Here is a 19,299-nt window from a genome sequence, read left to right as displayed (position 1 = left end):
AGTCCCAAATTCAAGTATTGAACAAACCAAGTCTATACCGATGAATCTAAAATGCCGTCGTGATCAACCCGGCGGAAAGTCAAAATATAATTTCCTTATGCATGTGGAGGGTTCTGTTTATAGCCTAGCTGGCATGCGACTGCCACCATCCAGTCGAATGACCTCCCCGTTGAGGATGGTGCTTTCAATGCAAGCAACAGCAACCTGCGAGAACTCATGTGGCTTGCCAGGGCGTTTGGGGAATTCCATGGATCTATAGCACACAGCGTATTCAATGTCAGTCTCATCGTCACAGTAACCTCATAAACCAGTGTGTATAAAATGGGAACATACCGCATCAGACTCTCTTTAACCTTAGCCGACATCTTCTCGGTCATTGGACTATCAAACATCGATGGCGCAAGGGTCATAACTCTAACTCCATAACGGCTCAAATCTCTAGCCATCGGCAGCGTCATGCTGACAATAGCACCTTTACTGGCCGAATATGCAAGCTGTCCGCTCTGTCCTTCATACGCAGCTGCAGAGGCAACCATGATAATAACCCCTCTCTCACCATCCGGCCCTTCCGGTTCGACCTTAGTGAGATACTCGAGTCCGTTACGAATCAAATCAACAGTTCCAACAACATTGATATCATTCACAAATTTAAACCCATCGAGATCTATGGGACCTTGACGTCCGTATGTCAAAGCCGGATTGGCGACACCAGCGGCGGCAATGATACCGCCTAATGGAGCCTTTGATGAAACGGCCCATTCCGCAGCAGATTTTACGCTCGAGGCGACTTGTTCGGTTTCTGTGACATCTGTTGAAAAGAATTTGACTTTGGAAGGGGATGTTGAGGAGATTACTTCGTTTGCGAGGGATTCGTTAAGATCTAGAATTGCGACGTTGCCGCCTTTGGCGACGATGTCGAGGGTTGTGGCTCGGCCCAGGCCGGATGCTCTGGATGTTGGTTAGCTTTAATTTTTTTATTATCATAAAGACAGGAAGGATGTGGTTTTTCTTACCCGCCGGAGATGATGAAGGTGCGGTTTTCGATCTTCATTGTTTGAAGCCTAGCAAGTTATTATGGGGAATTGAAGGCTGTAGGGAAATATTTCACGGAAGGTTGAGGGTTGATTAAGTTTCGTTTCGTTTGGTTAGGTTTATTGCTTACGAAATTGAGGAATATATGGATGTCTGCTTAAGGCAGCTCGTGATGCAATAGATGCGCCGGTTTCAACCGAGGTAAACTGAAGTCTGGGGAACTTACAGCGGCATTACAGCGGGCGTGAGCAGGGGCACATGTTTAAGTTAGCTAGCCGGGTTCGCCTGCAGTGCACAACCCTAGTTAGGTAGACTGGGAGTCGCTTCCTGGCGTTCGCATGGCCATGGAGCTCCACCAGACTACCGGGTAATCAATATTGCAATGGATTCCAATTCAATTCGTGATTCTCAATTCTGGCTCAATTCGTGCTAGATAATTATTCTGATACTAAAAAGTTTAAGGGTACGAAGAGACCTCTAATGCCGCTGGAGTACATTGAGGAAAGGATAATGTTCCTTAGAACAAAGGTAAAACAAAAAAACAAGATAAACACGGGCTAGCTCCAAAAAAAAAAAAAAAAAAAAAACCCCCAATGCTCCTTCCTCCGATATGAGAAATGTCGTAACAGAGCTCGTTTTCAATGTTTCGTTTTGGAAAGTCCATGTATTAAATTCAATATCCGAGTAGAATTTCTTCGTGGATTAAGGGTGGAGGTGATGGTACTGCAGGTGACTTCTTCTCAACAGCACGGAAAGGCGCTGAGATGATACCAATGGCGTGGCAGTAGAGCCCAAAGTTCCCGTGCATCCCAATGATTTCGTGCCCCTCAGGACACATTACTGTTTCGTATACTAACCGTGGTGGACACTTACCCCGGTGTGTCGATTCTGCCGCGGGCGGTGTTAGGGGTAACATTTCACCGTTCTCGAGAATAAGCTGGTGGGGCTTTTTGTTAGCCTAATAAGCCTTTACAATGGTGAGAGATGCATATGGGGTTTCTATACCTCTAAAGTCACTATTTGAGGTTCGCCACCTTTGTTGCGCCTGGCTTTGATCGGCCAGTCTGCAAGCTTAACATCTCTTACTGGCGTTCCTGGGGTGGAAGCTGGGATCCTCTGGAAGATATCCGGTACCATTCCGACCTACACATCCTTATTAGCACCACCTACTATTCCAAACTTTAGCTGTGTGTATGAAAAGACTGTTTACCTTCAAACCAACCATCTTCCGCTCCCTGAGTTTTAGAGGATTCTTGGTAGTGCTACAGAGAGTTGTCATAAATCCAGTAGTTCCTAGCCTTACAACTTCTTGATTTCGTAAATGAGGACCTGCTCGCTTGTCGACTTTGATAAATTGCGTAAATTCAATCCCATGGATATGGATCAGGCGGGTCGGGAAACTGTAGTATACGTTGATATCCATTAATTGGGGCTTATTAAAAGACGCCCACAACCGCACTGAGCCGATCTGGGCGCCCACTTTCTTCGAAAGTACAGCATCGCCTGGCAGTTTATCCGTCGGATATGATCCAAGCCAAGGTAGTGGTGGCATAAACGGCCTTCCATTGAAGGTTTTGATTTCGGCAGATGGATCATCTGCATCGGTGTAAAGATCAAGAACTGGTTGGACAGAGGTCTGTGGAGGGGGGAAAGCAAGCTCTGAATAGTCAACCATCGCGAGGAGAGCGTCTGGGTCAGGTGCAGCGACGACTAGCATTCCAAGTTTGAAATCAAGATCTACTTCCTGGAGCCAAAGCCCAGCGAAATCATACCCTAGCGGTGGCCGGATATCAATAAATCCATTTTCATCCCATTTGAAAGTTCCCTGGACAACGTTGGTTTCTAGTGTAGTAGCAGTTTGAACCCGAAGGTTGTTTTGATGGGTGTCATAAGCATCTTCGAGAGGATGGCGAGTTGAGGTTTGATAGTTGTTGTAATCGGAGCTTTCGTCTGTTGAGTAACTATAATCTCTCTCCGCAGGCCGAACTTCGTCTTCGAAGATGTGCCTCCATGATTTTAGGTCCCTGACAATTTCGTTCAGCGGCGGTAGACCAAAGCCGGCAACCTCGATACCGAATAGAGGTGTCGACCTTGTCTGAACGTCCCCGGTTTCCGGGTCCACGCGAACAGTACAAAACTAGCATCAAGTTAGGAAGTGCTTCTAAGGATATATTTGTGGAAAAGAATTGAACTTACGTGAAAAGAAAAGTTGGTACCAGGGCGATATCGCAAGGCAAAGATTCTTTCCCCTTCTTCTAAGTGGAAATCCGCACTCGCACCGATGCACTTCCCGAATGACCTTGTTGCACCAGATTTGTATATGAAGCTCACACCTCTAAACTGATGGTCAAAGAACCCTCTGATAATTTTGATTTGATCAGGTCCGAAGTCTTGGCTATCTGCGGGGTCCGCGAATACTTGTATTACCGACAATGGTCGGTTCAAGACGCTCCAGCCAAACGGGATGTACCGAAGCTTTGGATCGGGCTTTTCTGGGAGAATATCTTCCTCTTGTTCGCGCCAGATAGGAGAGATCCAATCTGACATATAGTCGTACGTCATTCGGAGGCCAATCTAATATCTATTAGCCCAAATGGTCTACCTAAATTCTCTTGCGACTGGACTTACGAGCTTCTTCTTTCCGGAGGATTCGAAAAAGTGGCAAGTACCACCTCGCTCGCCTCCAAATATCTTACTGGTTCTTCCTTTATCGGTTCGAAGTCTTAGGGCAGCTATTACGTCTGCTCCGCGGTGCCCGAATTCGTTTACATGCGACTTACTAACCCGGGTCTTATCAGCGCACCAGACCCATATACCATTAATCCGTTCGCCCTTCTCAAGTTCGAAAGAGCCAGCGGCGCTTTCTTCCCTTAATTCTCCGAGGATTTGGGCTGCTCGCGGGCGGAAGCCACCACAACCATCTTCTACGAGGTCATCGTTGTGATATTCGAAAACAAGTCCGAGGCCATTAGCGGTAGGCTTTGAGTAACCGGCGAAGAATGGCATCGTCGGCCGACAAAATACCCTGATTTTCGCAATTGGGTCGTCAAAGTTGACTTTATTAATAAAATCTTTGATTATGTCATCGTCACTATGTCGTTTCCAATACCTAGCCCTATCGAGTTGGGAGAAGCAAGCGATAGGACCTCCCGACTCAAGTTGATCGGGCGACCTTAGTTGACTTATATCTCGCGCCTCAAGGACACTTTGCTCTTCTGCAGACGGTGTTTGAGTTACGATTCCGAACGCCCTGCGCCTCCGATTACTGCATCAGTAAGATTAGTTTGGTCGGCGTATGGAATACCAGAATACTTACTTAAGTCCCTCACCCAAATAGGGCTTACCCTATAATAGAAAATAATTAGAAGAGGCAAAGAAGTAATGAAGGAACAAAAAGACAAGATATCTTACGTCAGTACACCCGAAGAAACCGGTTATCAAAGACTTAGAATCTGTTTCGAAAAATTCATAGGCAGTCGATGCTTCCTGCATATCATCAAGATCCGGTTTTGTTTCTTCGGATCTGCTAGAGGACATAGTCGGAAGGCCGAGGCCGAAGGGGTCATCCCATATATCAGGAGATGTTACACGTGGTGCGATATCGTTTAGGAAGGCCTCAAATGAGTTTTCCCTAGCTTGATTGCTTGGGGTTGCCATAGAGATACTACTTGCCTCGCCTTCTTCCTTCGTGCTATCATCTTTTGTGGCAATATCACTCTTCGCTGCTTCGTTGGCTTCATTTGTGACAGATGATTTATTGCTCTTTGGCTCATCTTTACTACCCAGTGGTGGAGCGAGGCTTGAGGAGTCGCTTGCTTTGATCTTCTTGATTCGGACTGTTCCTCGAGTTCGCCTAGATGCAGAGGGTGTGGCACTAGACTGAGCTATCATTGGGGGTATTATGACTGGCAAAGCACCACTGGGGGGTTGTGAGCCACTCTGGATCACATGAGGTGGTGGTGGTAGTGAAATCGGGTGCCCACCAGGGCTCGGAAGCCAGTAGGGCAATGGGGCAGGGCCTGCGCCATCATCGCCGCCGGGTGGGGGGGGATTCCCACCGCCGGAAGGGTACACTCTAGGTACCCTTCTCAATCTACGACGTGATCTACGCCTAGTAGTTGGTGGTAGACAGGCTGGAAACTCGATCTTTCGGCCAAAGTTGGTAATGAACTACAATTTCTATTAGTGATACTAGAAGTTCAATAAATGTAAAAGCTCTTACCATAACACCAAGATAGCTCCGCTCGCTAAGGCAGAGGTGATTCGTTCCAACGCGCACAATACGCTCACCGCCTTTACCGTCTATCGTTGCTGCGCAGCTGAGGTAGTGTAAATCTACACCACCACGCCTAACCTCAACATATCTCTCGAGGGGTGGTATGCCTTCGCCACGAAGTTTGCACTCCTTCACATCTACTTCGTCCATTTCGTATGTGAACTCGAATCCGGAAACACCTCGCGCAGCACCATTCGTATGGCTTGCATAAAATGCTTTAACACACAGCAATCGCCTTAAGTATTTCTAGACCCAAACGTTAGCACAAAATTTCTACATTTAAATACTGTTAAATGGCAGATATACCCCGCCTGGACCTCCAAAGTCGAAATACTCCATGACCTAGATGTTGTTAGTATCAAAGGAGATCATATTAGAGGAAATTATTCTCACAGTTAACTCATCTCGGTTTCTTGGAACCCTCAACGGGGGAGTATTTGGTGGGGGTCCAAAGTTGGGCCCATTCCAGTATGCATGTGCTTCCGGGGGGATTGGCAGCCCTGCAGCCAGGAGGGCATCTTGCAAGTAGGTTCTTGGAAACGCAAATGAAAGGTTCCTAGCAGATATGGTCACATTCGTGGTGTTGTCTTCCCAATAGTGGGGTAGCGGGAAGTAAGGCCGCCAGCAATATCGGTCGACAAGGCTGGGAACTCCGTCAATGTGTTCATCGGGCTCGAGAACATTGTCGGTAGCGCCAAGAGGAAGTGGTTCACAGATGGTTTCCTCACCATCAATTACAATTTTCGCATAATCAGATGGTTCATCAAAAATAGTAGCTTTCCCCTTACCCTTGCTTCGTTTTGAGGTTGTCTCGTCATTTCGGTATTCAATCAATGCAATTGATGTGAAGCGGAGAGTGCCCAAGCCAACTGTGATCCCACCAATTGTCCATTTCGTTGGTGAGACTGTAAGTTTGCCTTCAGCTGCTGGGTAGGAAAAATCAGAGTAATAGTCATGGACGGGGCCGATGACTTTGAAACCTTGAGCTCGGCGTTTAGCAAGTGCCGTGGTTTGCTCTCCGTGTTCATGCTCATGCCACATGCTCCAGCCGAGTTTTGATTCCGTCATTGAAGTCGAACTCCCGATCCAACGGGCTTCTTTCCACGGTGGGTGGGTGAGTGGCTTTAACCTAACTATACCAGATTCTGTTACGCCCACCATGAACCCAATCCAGGTGGAGTTTTCTGGCAGCGAGATAACTATCTCATCAGGCATGATATAGCCAACTTCACCAAGCAACACCATCGGCGTTTCCGTCTCGTATGTCTCTTCTTCCCATAGCCCGGGCAATTGACCCCAGAATCTAAGACCACAAATGTGTTTTCGATAGTCAACTACGGCTTCTTGCGATTTGTCATCTGCTTTACCAATAAAGCTAAAGCCAATCCTCATAACGGTGGCATTCGGATCCCATGTGCACTTTCGAGCACAATTCTCGATGCAAGACAAGGCAGAATGAATGAGCTGTCTTTGGTCAGGGGGTTGTTCTTCCAAGTCTCTTGTTCCCCTTTTCACATTTGGCCCTCTATCATATTGATTCAAAGTCAGCAGATGATTCACGTATGTAGGGGTTTTAGCATTGACTCACGCAGAAATGGTTTTTCGGATGCGAACTCGTGATCTCCCTCTGAGCGGCAGCAGTCTAACCTGCTGTGCCGACAAGCTCGACAACCCAACTGTGCTGGGGATGGCTGTGGGTACAAATAGGCCGCCTTGCTCGCCTAGATAATAATGTATACCCTGTCTACTGTGTGGTAGATTGGTTTTATCAGCTATGACGGCTGTGAAGTCGTCAAGAAGTGGGCTCAATGATGGGTATTTGTCAAGCTCCCCACCAAGAAATGAAAGAATTCCAGTGTAAACATCTCCTCTCAATGGTGTGTCGACGAGAAGTGCAATACGGTCTATCAGGGGTTTTAATATCACATGTATACGGAGTCTATTGGCTAGGCCAGGCGATAGCGGGTACCGAGGGCATATCCGGTTCCGATAAAATCGACGCAGGTGTCGGGATCTATCATAGCGGACTCGCTTTTTGCCGTCTTTGCTCTCAATTCTCTCCTCATCTGACTCATCCTTGGCTGCTGGAGAAACCAGGAGTTCTTTTATTGAGATATAAAGACGCTCCCAATCGATTTTTCCTTCAGTGGACCGGGCTGCAGCACTTTCATATACGAAGTGCATCTCATGGGGATCCTTAAACCTCGATCTGAAGAATGAGTTCGTCAAAGGGGACTCCGCGATCGATCTCACAGCGAGGCGAAGGTTGGTGACATCTTTGCTTCTTAGCTGGCAAAGCACGATATCCAGGATTTCGTTTGGGAGTTTACTAAACAGATCCCTCGGGCCTTGGCCTTGGGAAAACTGATGCTGCAGAGAATGATTCGAAGCAGATATTAAGGGAGGATCGTCAAGAATTGCTTGTAGTTTGGGGACCCTTAGTGGATCTGCGGCAATATATGGCAGCATACCCCGACCCCCAAACGCTTTGCTTATTGACATCATGCATGTTAGCAAACTTGATCTGTAAGACAATTAAGGATATCATATGAACCTACCCATCCAAGAGTGTTCTTGTGCTTGACCAACTACTATGATCGATAAAAGAAGGGAAAGTGCCATCGCTGATGGATTGGCGGAAGGGTGACGCCCCATCGTCCCAACCTGAGATATCGCCATTTCCAAATCCCTTGCGAACCAAACTTAGTATTTCCCACAACCTATCTCTCACTTCCGGCTTGACATAGTATGCTCTGCGACCCTCGCTCCCGTCCTTGAACCGGTCTGGTAAAAGAGTTCTGAATATCTCAAAGCATTTCGCATGGAAGACAAAACCACGGCCTGATGTATTATCGAAGGAAACGTAAGACGTGAATATGCTAAATGTGTCATCAGGGCGAGCCTGAAAGTCTGGGTCCGAATGAACAGCAGTTGGGTCGGTCGGGGCCGTTAACGCTCTCGCATTGGCACTTCGCGGACCGAATAGGCCAATTCCTGTAAAGAAAGGGGAGACGGCACTGTCCTCCCCCAAATCGGATGCTGGTGATATGTCGTTGTGTGTACCACGCGAGTCTCGCAGAGCTCTGAACTCAAACGCCCAAGCAAGGTCGTCAACAGAGACGTATTCTCCGGGATATCCACCATCCCATCTGGCGTCTGGGTATGGTTCCTTCGGATGAGCTCTCGTTCGGTACGCTGCTAAGACAATGCCGCAGAAACAACAATGCGATTCGAAATTATGGTATTCGCCGGTCGCCATCTTTGCGCACGCGGTGAAGGATCACGGCCAGCGCTGCAAGTGACCCTTCGTTGGTGTTCCAAAAAAAAAGTATGGTATTTAGTACCAGAATTATCGTAAGAGCATTTGGGCTTCTAAAGATTTCGAGGAGAAAAGGATCCAATCAATCTCAGACTCAGGACAGGCCGGCTAGGCCGGTCGGATTGCCGGTTTCGTTGGGTCAGATGAGGATTACACAACAGCTCTGGGATCCAGCACAGGCACGTCCAATTGCGGTATTGGATTTGTATTTGGAGAGTTGTTGGATTTGGAATTGAAGTTATCCAGACAAGACCAAGACGACGGATTGATCGATCATTAGTAGCTCGCGACCGTCTATCAGTACAGGACGAAGCCGGGATTGGCCAAGTTTGAATGTTTCTGTTGGAGCCAGTGGATATTGAATGTTGGATGTCTGTTGGAAGGTGTCGAAGCTGGATGTATTGTTGGCTGTTGACTGGACTTGTAGTTGACCAGCCTCGTTCATATTTCACGCGAACCGAGCCGAGCTAACGTCCAAAGCGAAGCATAAGGCTGAGCTGCATCGCATCCATTATAGCGATCTAGCCAGCATCCATCATAACAGACTCTAACTATTGCTTACTTGTATCAGCCATTCCCGGCATTGATCCCGTCAAGGTCTGTCTTATCGATATCATTGCCGCGTCCCAAATCGCACACGGGGTACACGGGCGTACAAATGCCGTGGCATACCGCGAATTCAAACTGGTGGTTCGCATAACTGTTGGTATTTACGGCTTATCCGCGATTCGATAGGTGGATATTACGAGTTAGTCTCGTTCAACCCCGGCACCCTCTACTCAGGAACAGAACGAATTGCCCCTGCTCTTTTGGAACTAGAACTGGAACTGGAACTGGAATTGGAATTGGAATCGGTGTTGGTGCACGCCGCGAGCATTCGACAAGGTTGCAATTGAGATTTGGGGAAGGTGTGGAGCCGCAGTATGTCCAACTACTCCCATCATTACCAGTAACATCAACATCATTACTGCTTCCAACCAACCTTTTTTTTCTTCTTTCCCTCTTTCTCTCTTTCTTGCTTTATTTCATTCTATTTCCCATTTGTCTTTTCTTGCTTTCCTTAGGCGTTTTCAGACGTCGCCCTGCTAATAAGCTGGGTATTGTCGACAGTGGCTCTCTTTGGCTTTCCATTTTTCCCGGTTCCCGAAAAATCCAAAGTCGACGCGAATCATGGTCAGATACCACCATCCTCTCAACAGGCGTCGTTACGCCAGGAACGCTTATCTTAACTCCCCTCACGATCCCTTAGGGTTCGGAGCAACTTTGGTCTCACCGGCTCTTGCAAAGCCCGAAGATTACATCAATCACGCTGCTGTTTCGCAGTGGCTTGTCAGTAAGCGTCAGAGCTACCGCTCAAATCTTCAGAATGGTTATGAACTATGGGCAGTGAACTGTGTTACTGAGTACTTTACACCCCCACGGATGTCGCCTGTGCCGGGTGATGAGGATTATGACGAAGAAGATCATAAGGATTCGAATGAAGAACCTATTGATGACAACGATCGTAAAACCGTCAGTGTCCTCTTCTCTAGGGGTGCCCACAAACGATTCTATCGTCGCAATGGCGGGATATATTCAGAACTTCGCCAGAGAGGCGTTGCCGATTTTTATTCTTCGAGGGACCAAAGAGATAATCGTATCAATGTCACAGTCATGTCACTCGATCGAAGTGGGAAGAATGCGATGCTTGTTCAGAAGTACTCGAAGTCGCGTGCCGGTATGGTGGACATTGCCGTTATGGTGGACATCCCAGGGCCAGGGAGTGAGACATGGGCGAAAGAAGGCGGTGGTGGGTGGTGGGGTACTGCAAGAGAGACGGAAAAGTTACTAGCTGTAACCTGCCGACTCCGAATGCAAAGTTCGCCAAATGGGTTGGGTGTGCTTTTTGGTCTTGTCACAGGAGGTAAGTATGGCGTAGCCTATTCTTTTTTCTTCAATTAAACATGCTGACCAGGAAGGAACCCGGGTGCGATTTTTCAAATGGACGGACGATAAGAAAGAGCCCGTTGAAGGAAGATTCGAAGATCTAGGTTTGTGAAAGCAGCAATATCTACAATCACACTACGAAACAAGTTTGTCTAACAAAGTTTGGGTGTAATAGCTGTCCTTCTCGGGCTAACAGATGACGAAGAGGACTACGATTCCTTTTCTGACGATGAAGATGAAGAAATGAAAAATGGGTGCGAAGACGACCTCGGCGCTGGCTCCGAGCACGACCCAACAGTAACCAAAGGGAAGGGCAAAGGGAAAGCCAAAATCGGCGATTTCGAACCGACCCAGGAAGACAATGGGGATCTACAGTCGTCTTTTAATTCCGATGACCCCCCACCACATCATACTTCGGCCGTATTTGTGCCAGACCCAAAGGATCTTTTTGACATACGCCTACCGCCTGAGACATCACGAGGTGGCTACTACGATATGCTCTGGCAAGGTGACAAGTGCAGTGCGATGTTCCATCATATTGGAGGCTGGAAGGTGGATTGAACCATAGCTTATTTTACCCTTTTTTCCCTTTGATCTTAGCGATTTTGTATTCATAAAAGATCTGTTCTCTATCAAGTCCAAAGCTCTACTTCCCTCCACGCACCATCTACCTTTCCGAGGTTTTCCAGCTGCTCGTCCTTCTCGGCATCGCCTCCAACTGGTACCCAAGCCGTCTTAGTTCGCCCTTCCAAATCTAGGTACTCAATTCGCGTCGGCTCGATAACGGCGACCCGGAAATGTGATAGTGCAACCGCTTCATCCAATTGGTCATCCCCAATCGGCCTTTTGGGCGCCAAACCACCATCACCAAGTTCCTTTGGAGTGCCGGGCAACGGATTCCTGAAAGAACCCCGGAGTACCGGTGATAAATTTCCAAAATGCGCCTTGTATTCTTTTGCAAAGTCGAAGTCGCTCCCATCACCCCCACCGTTTCTTGATATTTTTTCTATCAGCCATTTTTTGGTCTCCTTAACTCCTTTATCTTCTGTATCCAAATCTCTTGGTAACACAAAACATCTGCCTCGTATTCTCCATTGCTTGCCAACCGCCGGATTTTGGTCAGACGGTACCCAAAAGCAGGCTTCAACAATATTGGTAATCGTCGGTAGAGAAGAAGCCGCAACTCCCTCAACCCCGCCGAGGTCTCTAAACTTCTCCGTTCTTTTGTCTGTCGTGAACGCTATCAGGTCTGATTTGAATCCTGTGTTACTCGACACGGGATTGTACTTGTTGAACGGGAGCTCAGCATAGAAGCCCCGGAAGGCGCTTTGGAAACGGAAACAGACCCATCAGCCTACTGGGGTCATAAAATATACGGAATACCTCGATATGAGGGGTAGACTTACAGAGTCCTGACATGGGGAGCTGCTATACCCCCTGTCTGCGGCGCTGTAGCCGTAGCAAAAGCGAATGTTGGACATGCCAATGTCTGAACGTGAGCATTGAATGCTTGCTTCCAGGGATTGGCCGACGCCATCGTGTGATCGTATTCAAACCTGCTCTTAGGACTGCACTTTATAACCCGGATTTTACTTTGCTTTCGATATACGTATATACCATGAGGGTGTGGTATCCTAGCGTGGTTAAGATGCCTAAGCTATGCGCGCATATGCATGCCGAGACTGCATGCAAGGGCGGTTCAGGGAACTCTGGGAATCAGAACAACACAGTTTGGTGTGGTATATTGGATGCCAATCGTCCTCTGGAAGCAAGACGCTCTCCAGCCGCGAAGTCAGGACCCACTTCTTCGTTACACAGTGAAATATGCAAGCCTTCGAACTCCCGCCTCCCAAACAGTACCAAGTACACAGTACCCGGAAGCCTTGGTGGGGCTCTGAGACATTGTGTTATCATTTGATGCGTATTTCGAACCTATTTTATCCAGCAAGCAGTACAGCTATGCGCGTGCAAGCGAGACATTGGACCAACCTTCATATGGTATCGAGCCGGTCCACAATATTTGGCATGTCTGGATTGTATAGGCGACGAGACATACATGCATATATCATGCAATAGTACTAGGGTAATATATACTTCTTACGGCTGAGAAGATGTCTGTTCATCCGATTGAAGGTACTGATTTTGAAACAGCGTGTCGCCGACGCAACTCCAGGATCCACCTTTTATACGTAGAAGATTGTGATATTCCATCCTTGGACTCAATTAACGGTAGGTATATATTCTACGGCTAGGCTCGTTTCTTGTTCTGTTTCTCCGCTGGGGCTAACATGTCTTCTTCAATTTAATCGTACAATTACAATATTTCTCAATAATTTTACCAACCATGGATTCAGAAGTTTGTTCTCATATCGCTAGGTGGTTCTTGGTTATCGTGTGTTACCATGCATGTACTATACGGGCTGATGATGGTAAGAAATGATTAAATGCCTAACCAACCCTGTATCTTTTTTACTTGCGCCCTCCCTTTCGTAACGTTGCACGTTGGTTGCTAACAATAGTATTATATTATATTAAGGCGATGAGTTCAGTAATAATCTTTTCAGCGACCTCGCACCGCTTCTCGCACTATTCGGTGAGCAGGTTGCAAAACAGTATCTTAGCCAGTCATTATCATGGCTTGATTGTGTCATTTTCGCTATGGCCCCTCTCGGAATAATCACAGCTATAGTATCGGCTATCCGAGTTGCGGGACCGGCCTGGCTAAGAGCTGCCATAGGAAGGGCTCGAGAAGTTGAGCGTGATGCCGAGCTAGAGGTCATGTCTAGCACATCTGAGGATGTCTGCGAGCTTTGGAATGGCAAGAGGGTTGTTCGATTATTTGGCCAGCCCAAATTCACAGAGATATTTTGGTTGGAAAAAGTGGGTTCAGACTCACAGGTTCAAGTGTGTGGTGACGAGACAAGTCCCAGAGAAACATCCGATAGGGCGAGCGCGAGGACCCAATCGCGCATCAACAAATTAATGCGGATATTCAAAGATAGTTTTGAAAGACGTCTTTTTGTGACGCCTGGGCACGAGACCAGCTTTGAATTGAAACGCCTAAGCTTCGGGACATCGAGGTTTAAAGGATGGCGTATGAAACAAGAAAATCTGAAGGAAATAGTACCAAAAAACCTGGTGGGTACCTTTTTCAGTGCTCGAGAGGCTCGAGAAAATGGGTTCATCTACCAATCTCAATACCCAGAGGCTAAACTTCTATCCCTTGAAGACGCGGAAAGGTCAGAACCCACTGTTCTACCCCCAACAAAACCGCCTAATATTTCCCTAAATCTTCTGGGCGATCCAACTTCTAAAGTTGAACTGGCATTCGTTGCCCTTATAACCACTGTTTTACAACTGGGTGTGGTCGCATTTCAAATCGCAATCACATACCTCTCCCCACTTAATCGAGGCTTTACGAAAGGAGGGAACCTACCACCAAGTTATGCGTGCCCTCTCAATGTGGCTGGAACATTTCTTGTTATAATGGGAATGTTTATATGTGCTATGGTGGTCCAATGGAAATCAAAGGAGCACATTTGGTATTTTAGGGATATCAGATGGTTCTCAACGCTTCCGATTAAGACTAGCTTGGATCCAACATAGCCAGGTAGTTGCAGACCAGCAGTTCGATAGCTACTGCCTCTATCATCCAGAAAAAAGACGAAAGGTGGTCTATTCGAATTTAAACAACGGTTTTAAGACTCAAAGCTTTTGGACGATCATTGGATCTTTCATCTCTATTATGGGTTTCGTCCTCCAATTTACCGGATTGAGAGGCATGAACTACTCAGCGAGTTTAGTCCAACTAGGGGCCATAGCAATCGCAACAGCCCTTCGGGTTATGATCAGGAGACCTATCAGTGACAAACCAGAGACTAAAAAGCTTTGCAATACCGACGTACACGAGTCGGCAGCAAAGATTATAACTAGCTGTACGAATTGGCGTGTCAGAAATTTGATAGATACCCCGCGTAGCTCAATTGAAGAATTTGGAGGGGACCTCGGCCTCGGAACCGTCGATGCGATGCGCAAGCTCCAGGAAATTTCTCAGTGGCCACCGGAAAATACGGCCATGAATAAAAGAGCAGAGTCCCTCATTCGTGCGATCCAAGGCGTCGTCCAGTACCTTCATCATTCCGACATAGTACTAAGAGAGGAAGCCAAAAACGAAACGTCGTTCGAATTCCGAATCCCTGTTACTTATATTTCCAAAGGGGGACAGCTTGGAGAACCAAAAATGGGTGTCATCAAGATTAAAATGGAAAGAGGCCACATGAGCCCAAGCAACAGCACCGGGTTCGATTGGGAAATTGATCAGGCAGCGATCAAAGCAGTTCTTAAATTGTGGGCTTCTGGCCAAAAAGAAAACGAAGCAAATTCCGAGTCCAGTGGTGCACGTGAGAGCTTGATCCTCCTAGGACCTCGATCGGAGCTCAATATCCTCGACTATGAGATGTTTATTAGCTACAAGACCCCATGTCTTAAGCTAGAAAATGGTTTGGACGGCCTTGAAAAACTGGGGCTTTATCTTCCCGAGAGCCGAGTGTTTGGATATGTTGGCACCGATAGGGCAGAGGAGCACCTGGCTTGTAAAACCACTATGGATCTTCATAGCCTTCATGCAAGACATATCCTAACTTGCTGCTTAAATCAATTATTTGCGAAGATAAAATATTTGAAAGAGCAAACAAGATGGGCTCGTATAGTCTCTTCGTCTGAGATGTCTGGCCCCGTAATCCGGATGGAGAACAGCCACTTGGATGCAATGACCGAAATCCTACAAAGAAGCGGCACAGATGGGACCTGAGAAGAACATCTCATGGTACTTGTTCCTACCTTACAGAAGAATAGGAACCTCCTACGAGTATTCGATGCATTTTTCCAAGTAATACAGGACGCAAAAGTGGCCGAGTCGACGGCTATTCAGCCTCAAGTCTCCATAGAAGAAGTCTTCCGTACTGTCATTTATGCAGTTAGGAGATTTCGGGAGAATAACCATTGGCTTTATGTTGGTGATACTCTTTTCGGGTTTCTTCAGTGTTGCCACTTAGTCTTTGGCGATGAACATAAGTGGTCAAAGTTGGCACATTTGCTCGTATCTCAAATTTGCCGCTCCATTGAAGGCGAGATATATCATGAAATCGGATTTCAAGACGAAGGCGATCGTAATGGGGAATATTGGTATAGAACTTGTTCAAACTGGACGAAGCACTTCCAGGAAGCTTTTGGGAGTCAGTCCTCTCTTGCTCGGGAGATGTCTCTAAATTCTGCTTTTCTCAGACCAAACGCCTCCCGGGCCACTGTGCCTGCAACTCTACCACAAGACGACCCTAAAACCATAGCTATAGAGCTTGCCTGGAATGGGGAGCTTTTACCGAAAAAAGACTCTATAACCGCAATTCCCTCCTCGACAAAGTTTCCCACAGTTAATAAATATCAAGGATACCCCGAAGCACTTCAGAGGCTAGTCTGTGCGGAAGACCCTAGGGAGTCATTTGAGGATTTCATCAAACCCGAGCCCTCCTTTGGATCTGAGATTACTGAAACCCGTGCTAGCTCTGAGACCAGCGTCTGGGAACGAGACTACTCTGAGACTAACGAAACCAAAGTCAATTTCGAATCAGTATACGTAATACAAGTGCTTAACGCCGCTGCTGATTTGGGAAATCCAAAACTAGTAGCCTTATGCATGGCAAAGCTCACGGACGCATTCTCTAAATCTATCTTATCAACTGATAGCTTAGTAATGGCCCTAAAAGTGGCGGCCTCCGCTGCTGTCAAAAGTCGACATGGTGCCGTTATCGACCTAATGCTTTCTGCGCTGGGTGGGAATAAAGCAAAACCACTAGAAGAGGCACTAGCTCCATCAGGACTCAACTACTTACAGAAGTTCTTCAACCCTAGCCTTAGAATGGCCTGTAAGAATGGTGCTATTGAGATTGTACATTTGATCCTAAGCGGCGGAATCGATCCTAGGCTTGACGGGGATTTTGAGTCTCAACCCCTCTACCTAGCTGCCCGTGGCGGCCACACTGACATCATAACCCTTCTTTTCTTCTATGGTGTTCCATCGATATGTGACGGGCCTGAAGGGAAAAACACATTTTTGCACCACGCTGCTCGGTATGGGATGAAAAAAACACTTGAGTTTGTGGTTTCTTCAAAGTTAAACCTTCTCTCGCTGTTATTCATCCAAGATGGTCAAGGAAATTGCCCAGTGGAAACCGCTATCATTACCGGCAATGAGCTCTTTGCGATACAGGCATTCGAGGCTATGCTTAAAAATCGGCAGCGGTACTTTGAAGAACCAAAACCAGATGCAGGGAAGAACCACGGGCAATCGCTTCTTCATCTTGCGTGCACACATGACCTCCCGGAGTTAGCAAAGGTTATTATCGCCTATGGCTTTCAACCCCATGTGGTCGATGAACGAAATTGTTCCGCTTTCCAAACAGCAGCAGCATATGGCAGCTGTCAAGTTGGCAAAGTGCTGCTTGAACACGACAAAAAGCGGTTCGTTTCGCAGAGTATGAATAATTCTCCAATACTATTGGCTGCGGAACATGACCGAACACTTTATGTCAAGCTGCTGCTTGAAAATGGTGTCGATATCGAAGTGCACGATCTAGTGACCGGATATACTCCACTTTTAGCTGCTGCAGCTCATGGAAGAGTCAATACAATCAAACTACTCCTCGAGCGAGGCGCTAATATTCTAGCAAAAGATGGGAGAGGACGAACTTTCATGCAGATTTTAACTTTATTCAGCACCCTAGGCCTGGAGGGCCTGGATATCATTTTTTACAAACATGATGCAAACAAAGAGCGCTTAGAACTGCCCGACTGGACACTCGTGTTGACCGCGATGGCCTCCGATCTCCCCTATACGAACCTTATGTGGATATTCAAACGAATCGATAATAACGGAAGGTCTCTACGCGATCTAGTACCAGATGCCAAGGCGGGGGGAATATTATTATCTACCATGCTCAAGGACTTTATGATATCTAGGCTCAACGAAACAGAGAAATCCTTGACAAATTTATACTTTAAACCTTATGCCAACGAAATAAAACTTATGCTCCCTGAGGCGCCGGCAGATATAAGCCAGGGTTTTAGCAAACGGTCAACTAGGGGGTTTGAGGATTGTATCGATCTGGTTCTCAGGCTACTCAAAAGAAACGATCCGAGTGCTGCCGCTTCAGCTTTAGACGAAAAGGTTTATCATGATCTTTTAGTTTATGCCGCGGGTACAGGGTGTGGGTATGCTTGTGAACGACTCTTGAAATACATGAAATTAAATTCCCACAAGGAACAGCTTGAAAGAGCGCTCCATCTAGCATTCTACGGGGGCAGACTCGATATTGTTAAAATCCTTGTCGATGCTGGAATTCAAACCAACAAAGCTTTCCAAGGATCCGGTCTGACTCCGTTATCCCTATTTCTTCGAATTGTAGCTGTCACTCGGAAAAACCATGGGTACCGGTGGGAAACAATTTCGTTCAACGATAGTTTTGATATAGGGCCTGAGCCATGGGGGAGTGATATCGATCTTCTAGAATGTTTAAATCTTTTTCTTAGCCCTAAGATGGAGGTTGCTCCCACCCCGGAAGAATTAGAAGACGAGCAATCTCTCCTCCACCTTGCGATTATGTGTAAATCGCCAGAGGTTTTTGCCACGCTTGTGGCTTTTGGCGTAGAGATCAATCTTCCCAAGGGGGCTAAGCGACCAATTCTACACTTTGCACTCTCATATAAACCCACAGACCTAAGCTGGATACGGATTCTCTGCCTATACGGAATCGATGTTAACGACGTAGATAGGAACGGGAAAACTGCCCTTTCTATTGCGATTGAGGACTCGAATACGTTGGCGGCAGAAGCATTAATTTACAATGGCGCAAAATGGAGGCAACAGGAGACAACACCAGAACTCATAGCAGCTATTAAATTTGGTAGCTCTTCCCATTCGTTATTCTCGTTTCTATGCAAACGTCGAAAGATGAAGATGCTTGCGAAAGAGTATCGGAAATATATCAGCAGCCCCATGGCATATGGCTCTAGTCCTATACACATTGCTGCAAAGTATCATAACGACGAGATACTTGGGTTTCTTTGGTTGGAAGGGGCCGATATGCATGCTAAAGACAAGCGAGGCCGCAATGCCCTGAGCTACGCACTTGAAAGCCGATCAACAATGCAATTGCTTTTAAACGTCTGCCGGGTTGACCCGAACGAAAGACAGTGTGATCAAGAATATACCGCCGCCCATATAGCTATCCGCACTATCTTAGATCCCATACAAATTGCAGAGACCCTGCATGTTCTCTGGAATTTCGGCGCAGACTTTAATTTAAAAGATAAAGCCGGTAACACACCAGCCAATTATATCACCTTTGCTAGCCGACGCCCAAAATTACAAATCCGAGCCGTGGTACTACCTAGCAAGGAAACTTCAAATGTAGCATGGGAAGAAGACCTAGATCTGAGTAGACAGTTGGAACAGGTGTTCGATAAATATCGCTCAGGTGATGGCGGGTATTCAAGGAAAAAATGAAAGGCCCTTGATCGAGCTCCAGCTGTGTCCTGGTCAAACCCTTTTTAAATTTTATAATTGAACCTGTAGGTTAGACGCACTGTCCACTTTAGAGGACTCCGCCGATGAACCACGTAGATCTAATAAATTAAGCTGTTGTCATGTAATTTGATGCTCTATAAAATATTGAATCGTCCCATTCCAATC

General features: G+C 46.8%; 5 protein-coding genes across 5 annotated transcripts; 2 read left to right on the top strand and 3 right to left on the bottom strand.

Annotated features, from left to right (window-relative positions):
- Window positions 1–117: 117 nt before the first annotated feature.
- On the bottom strand, window positions 118–1,051 carry AOL_s00004g596 (uncharacterized protein; the record flags this gene model as incomplete). The annotated part of the gene is made up of 3 exons (XM_011119245.1): window positions 118–253; window positions 334–948; window positions 1,014–1,051. The coding sequence occupies 3 exons, from the start codon at window positions 1,049–1,051 to the stop codon at window positions 118–120; spliced, it is 789 nt and encodes a 262-aa protein (XP_011117547.1).
- Window positions 1,052–1,705: 654 nt separating this feature from the next.
- On the bottom strand, window positions 1,706–8,567 carry AOL_s00004g595 (uncharacterized protein; the record flags this gene model as incomplete). Its single annotated transcript, XM_011119244.1, has 12 exons — window positions 1,706–1,969; window positions 2,038–2,175; window positions 2,243–3,169; window positions 3,229–3,606; window positions 3,661–4,282; window positions 4,349–4,377; window positions 4,444–5,202; window positions 5,255–5,554; window positions 5,615–5,650; window positions 5,702–6,833; window positions 6,897–7,799; window positions 7,867–8,567. The coding sequence occupies 12 exons, from the start codon at window positions 8,565–8,567 to the stop codon at window positions 1,706–1,708; spliced, it is 6,189 nt and encodes a 2,062-aa protein (XP_011117546.1).
- Window positions 8,568–9,797: 1,230 nt separating this feature from the next.
- AOL_s00004g594 (uncharacterized protein) lies at window positions 9,798–11,114 on the top strand (the record flags this gene model as incomplete). Its single annotated transcript, XM_011119243.1, has 2 exons — window positions 9,798–10,530; window positions 10,729–11,114. The coding sequence occupies 2 exons, from the start codon at window positions 9,798–9,800 to the stop codon at window positions 11,112–11,114; spliced, it is 1,119 nt and encodes a 372-aa protein (XP_011117545.1).
- A 71-nt stretch (window positions 11,115–11,185) lies between these two features.
- On the bottom strand, window positions 11,186–12,090 carry AOL_s00004g593 (uncharacterized protein; the record flags this gene model as incomplete). Its single annotated transcript, XM_011119242.1, has 2 exons — window positions 11,186–11,879; window positions 11,960–12,090. 2 exons carry the CDS (start codon window positions 12,088–12,090, stop codon window positions 11,186–11,188), a joined length of 825 nt encoding a protein of 274 aa, XP_011117544.1.
- Window positions 12,091–12,897: 807 nt separating this feature from the next.
- On the top strand, window positions 12,898–19,113 carry AOL_s00004g592 (uncharacterized protein; the record flags this gene model as incomplete). The annotated part of the gene is made up of 4 exons (XM_011119241.1): window positions 12,898–12,982; window positions 13,090–14,095; window positions 14,160–15,288; window positions 15,400–19,113. 4 exons carry the CDS (start codon window positions 12,898–12,900, stop codon window positions 19,111–19,113), a joined length of 5,934 nt encoding a protein of 1,977 aa, XP_011117543.1.
- Between the last annotated feature and the right edge of the window lie 186 nt (window positions 19,114–19,299).

This window comes from Orbilia oligospora, assembly GCF_000225545.1.
Source record: "Orbilia oligospora ATCC 24927 unplaced genomic scaffold scaffold00004, whole genome shotgun sequence".
Lineage (NCBI taxonomy): Eukaryota > Fungi > Ascomycota > Orbiliomycetes > Orbiliales > Orbiliaceae > Orbilia > Orbilia oligospora.
Note: the sequence above shows the minus strand (reverse complement) of the source record. Positions and strands in the feature narration are given on the sequence as shown.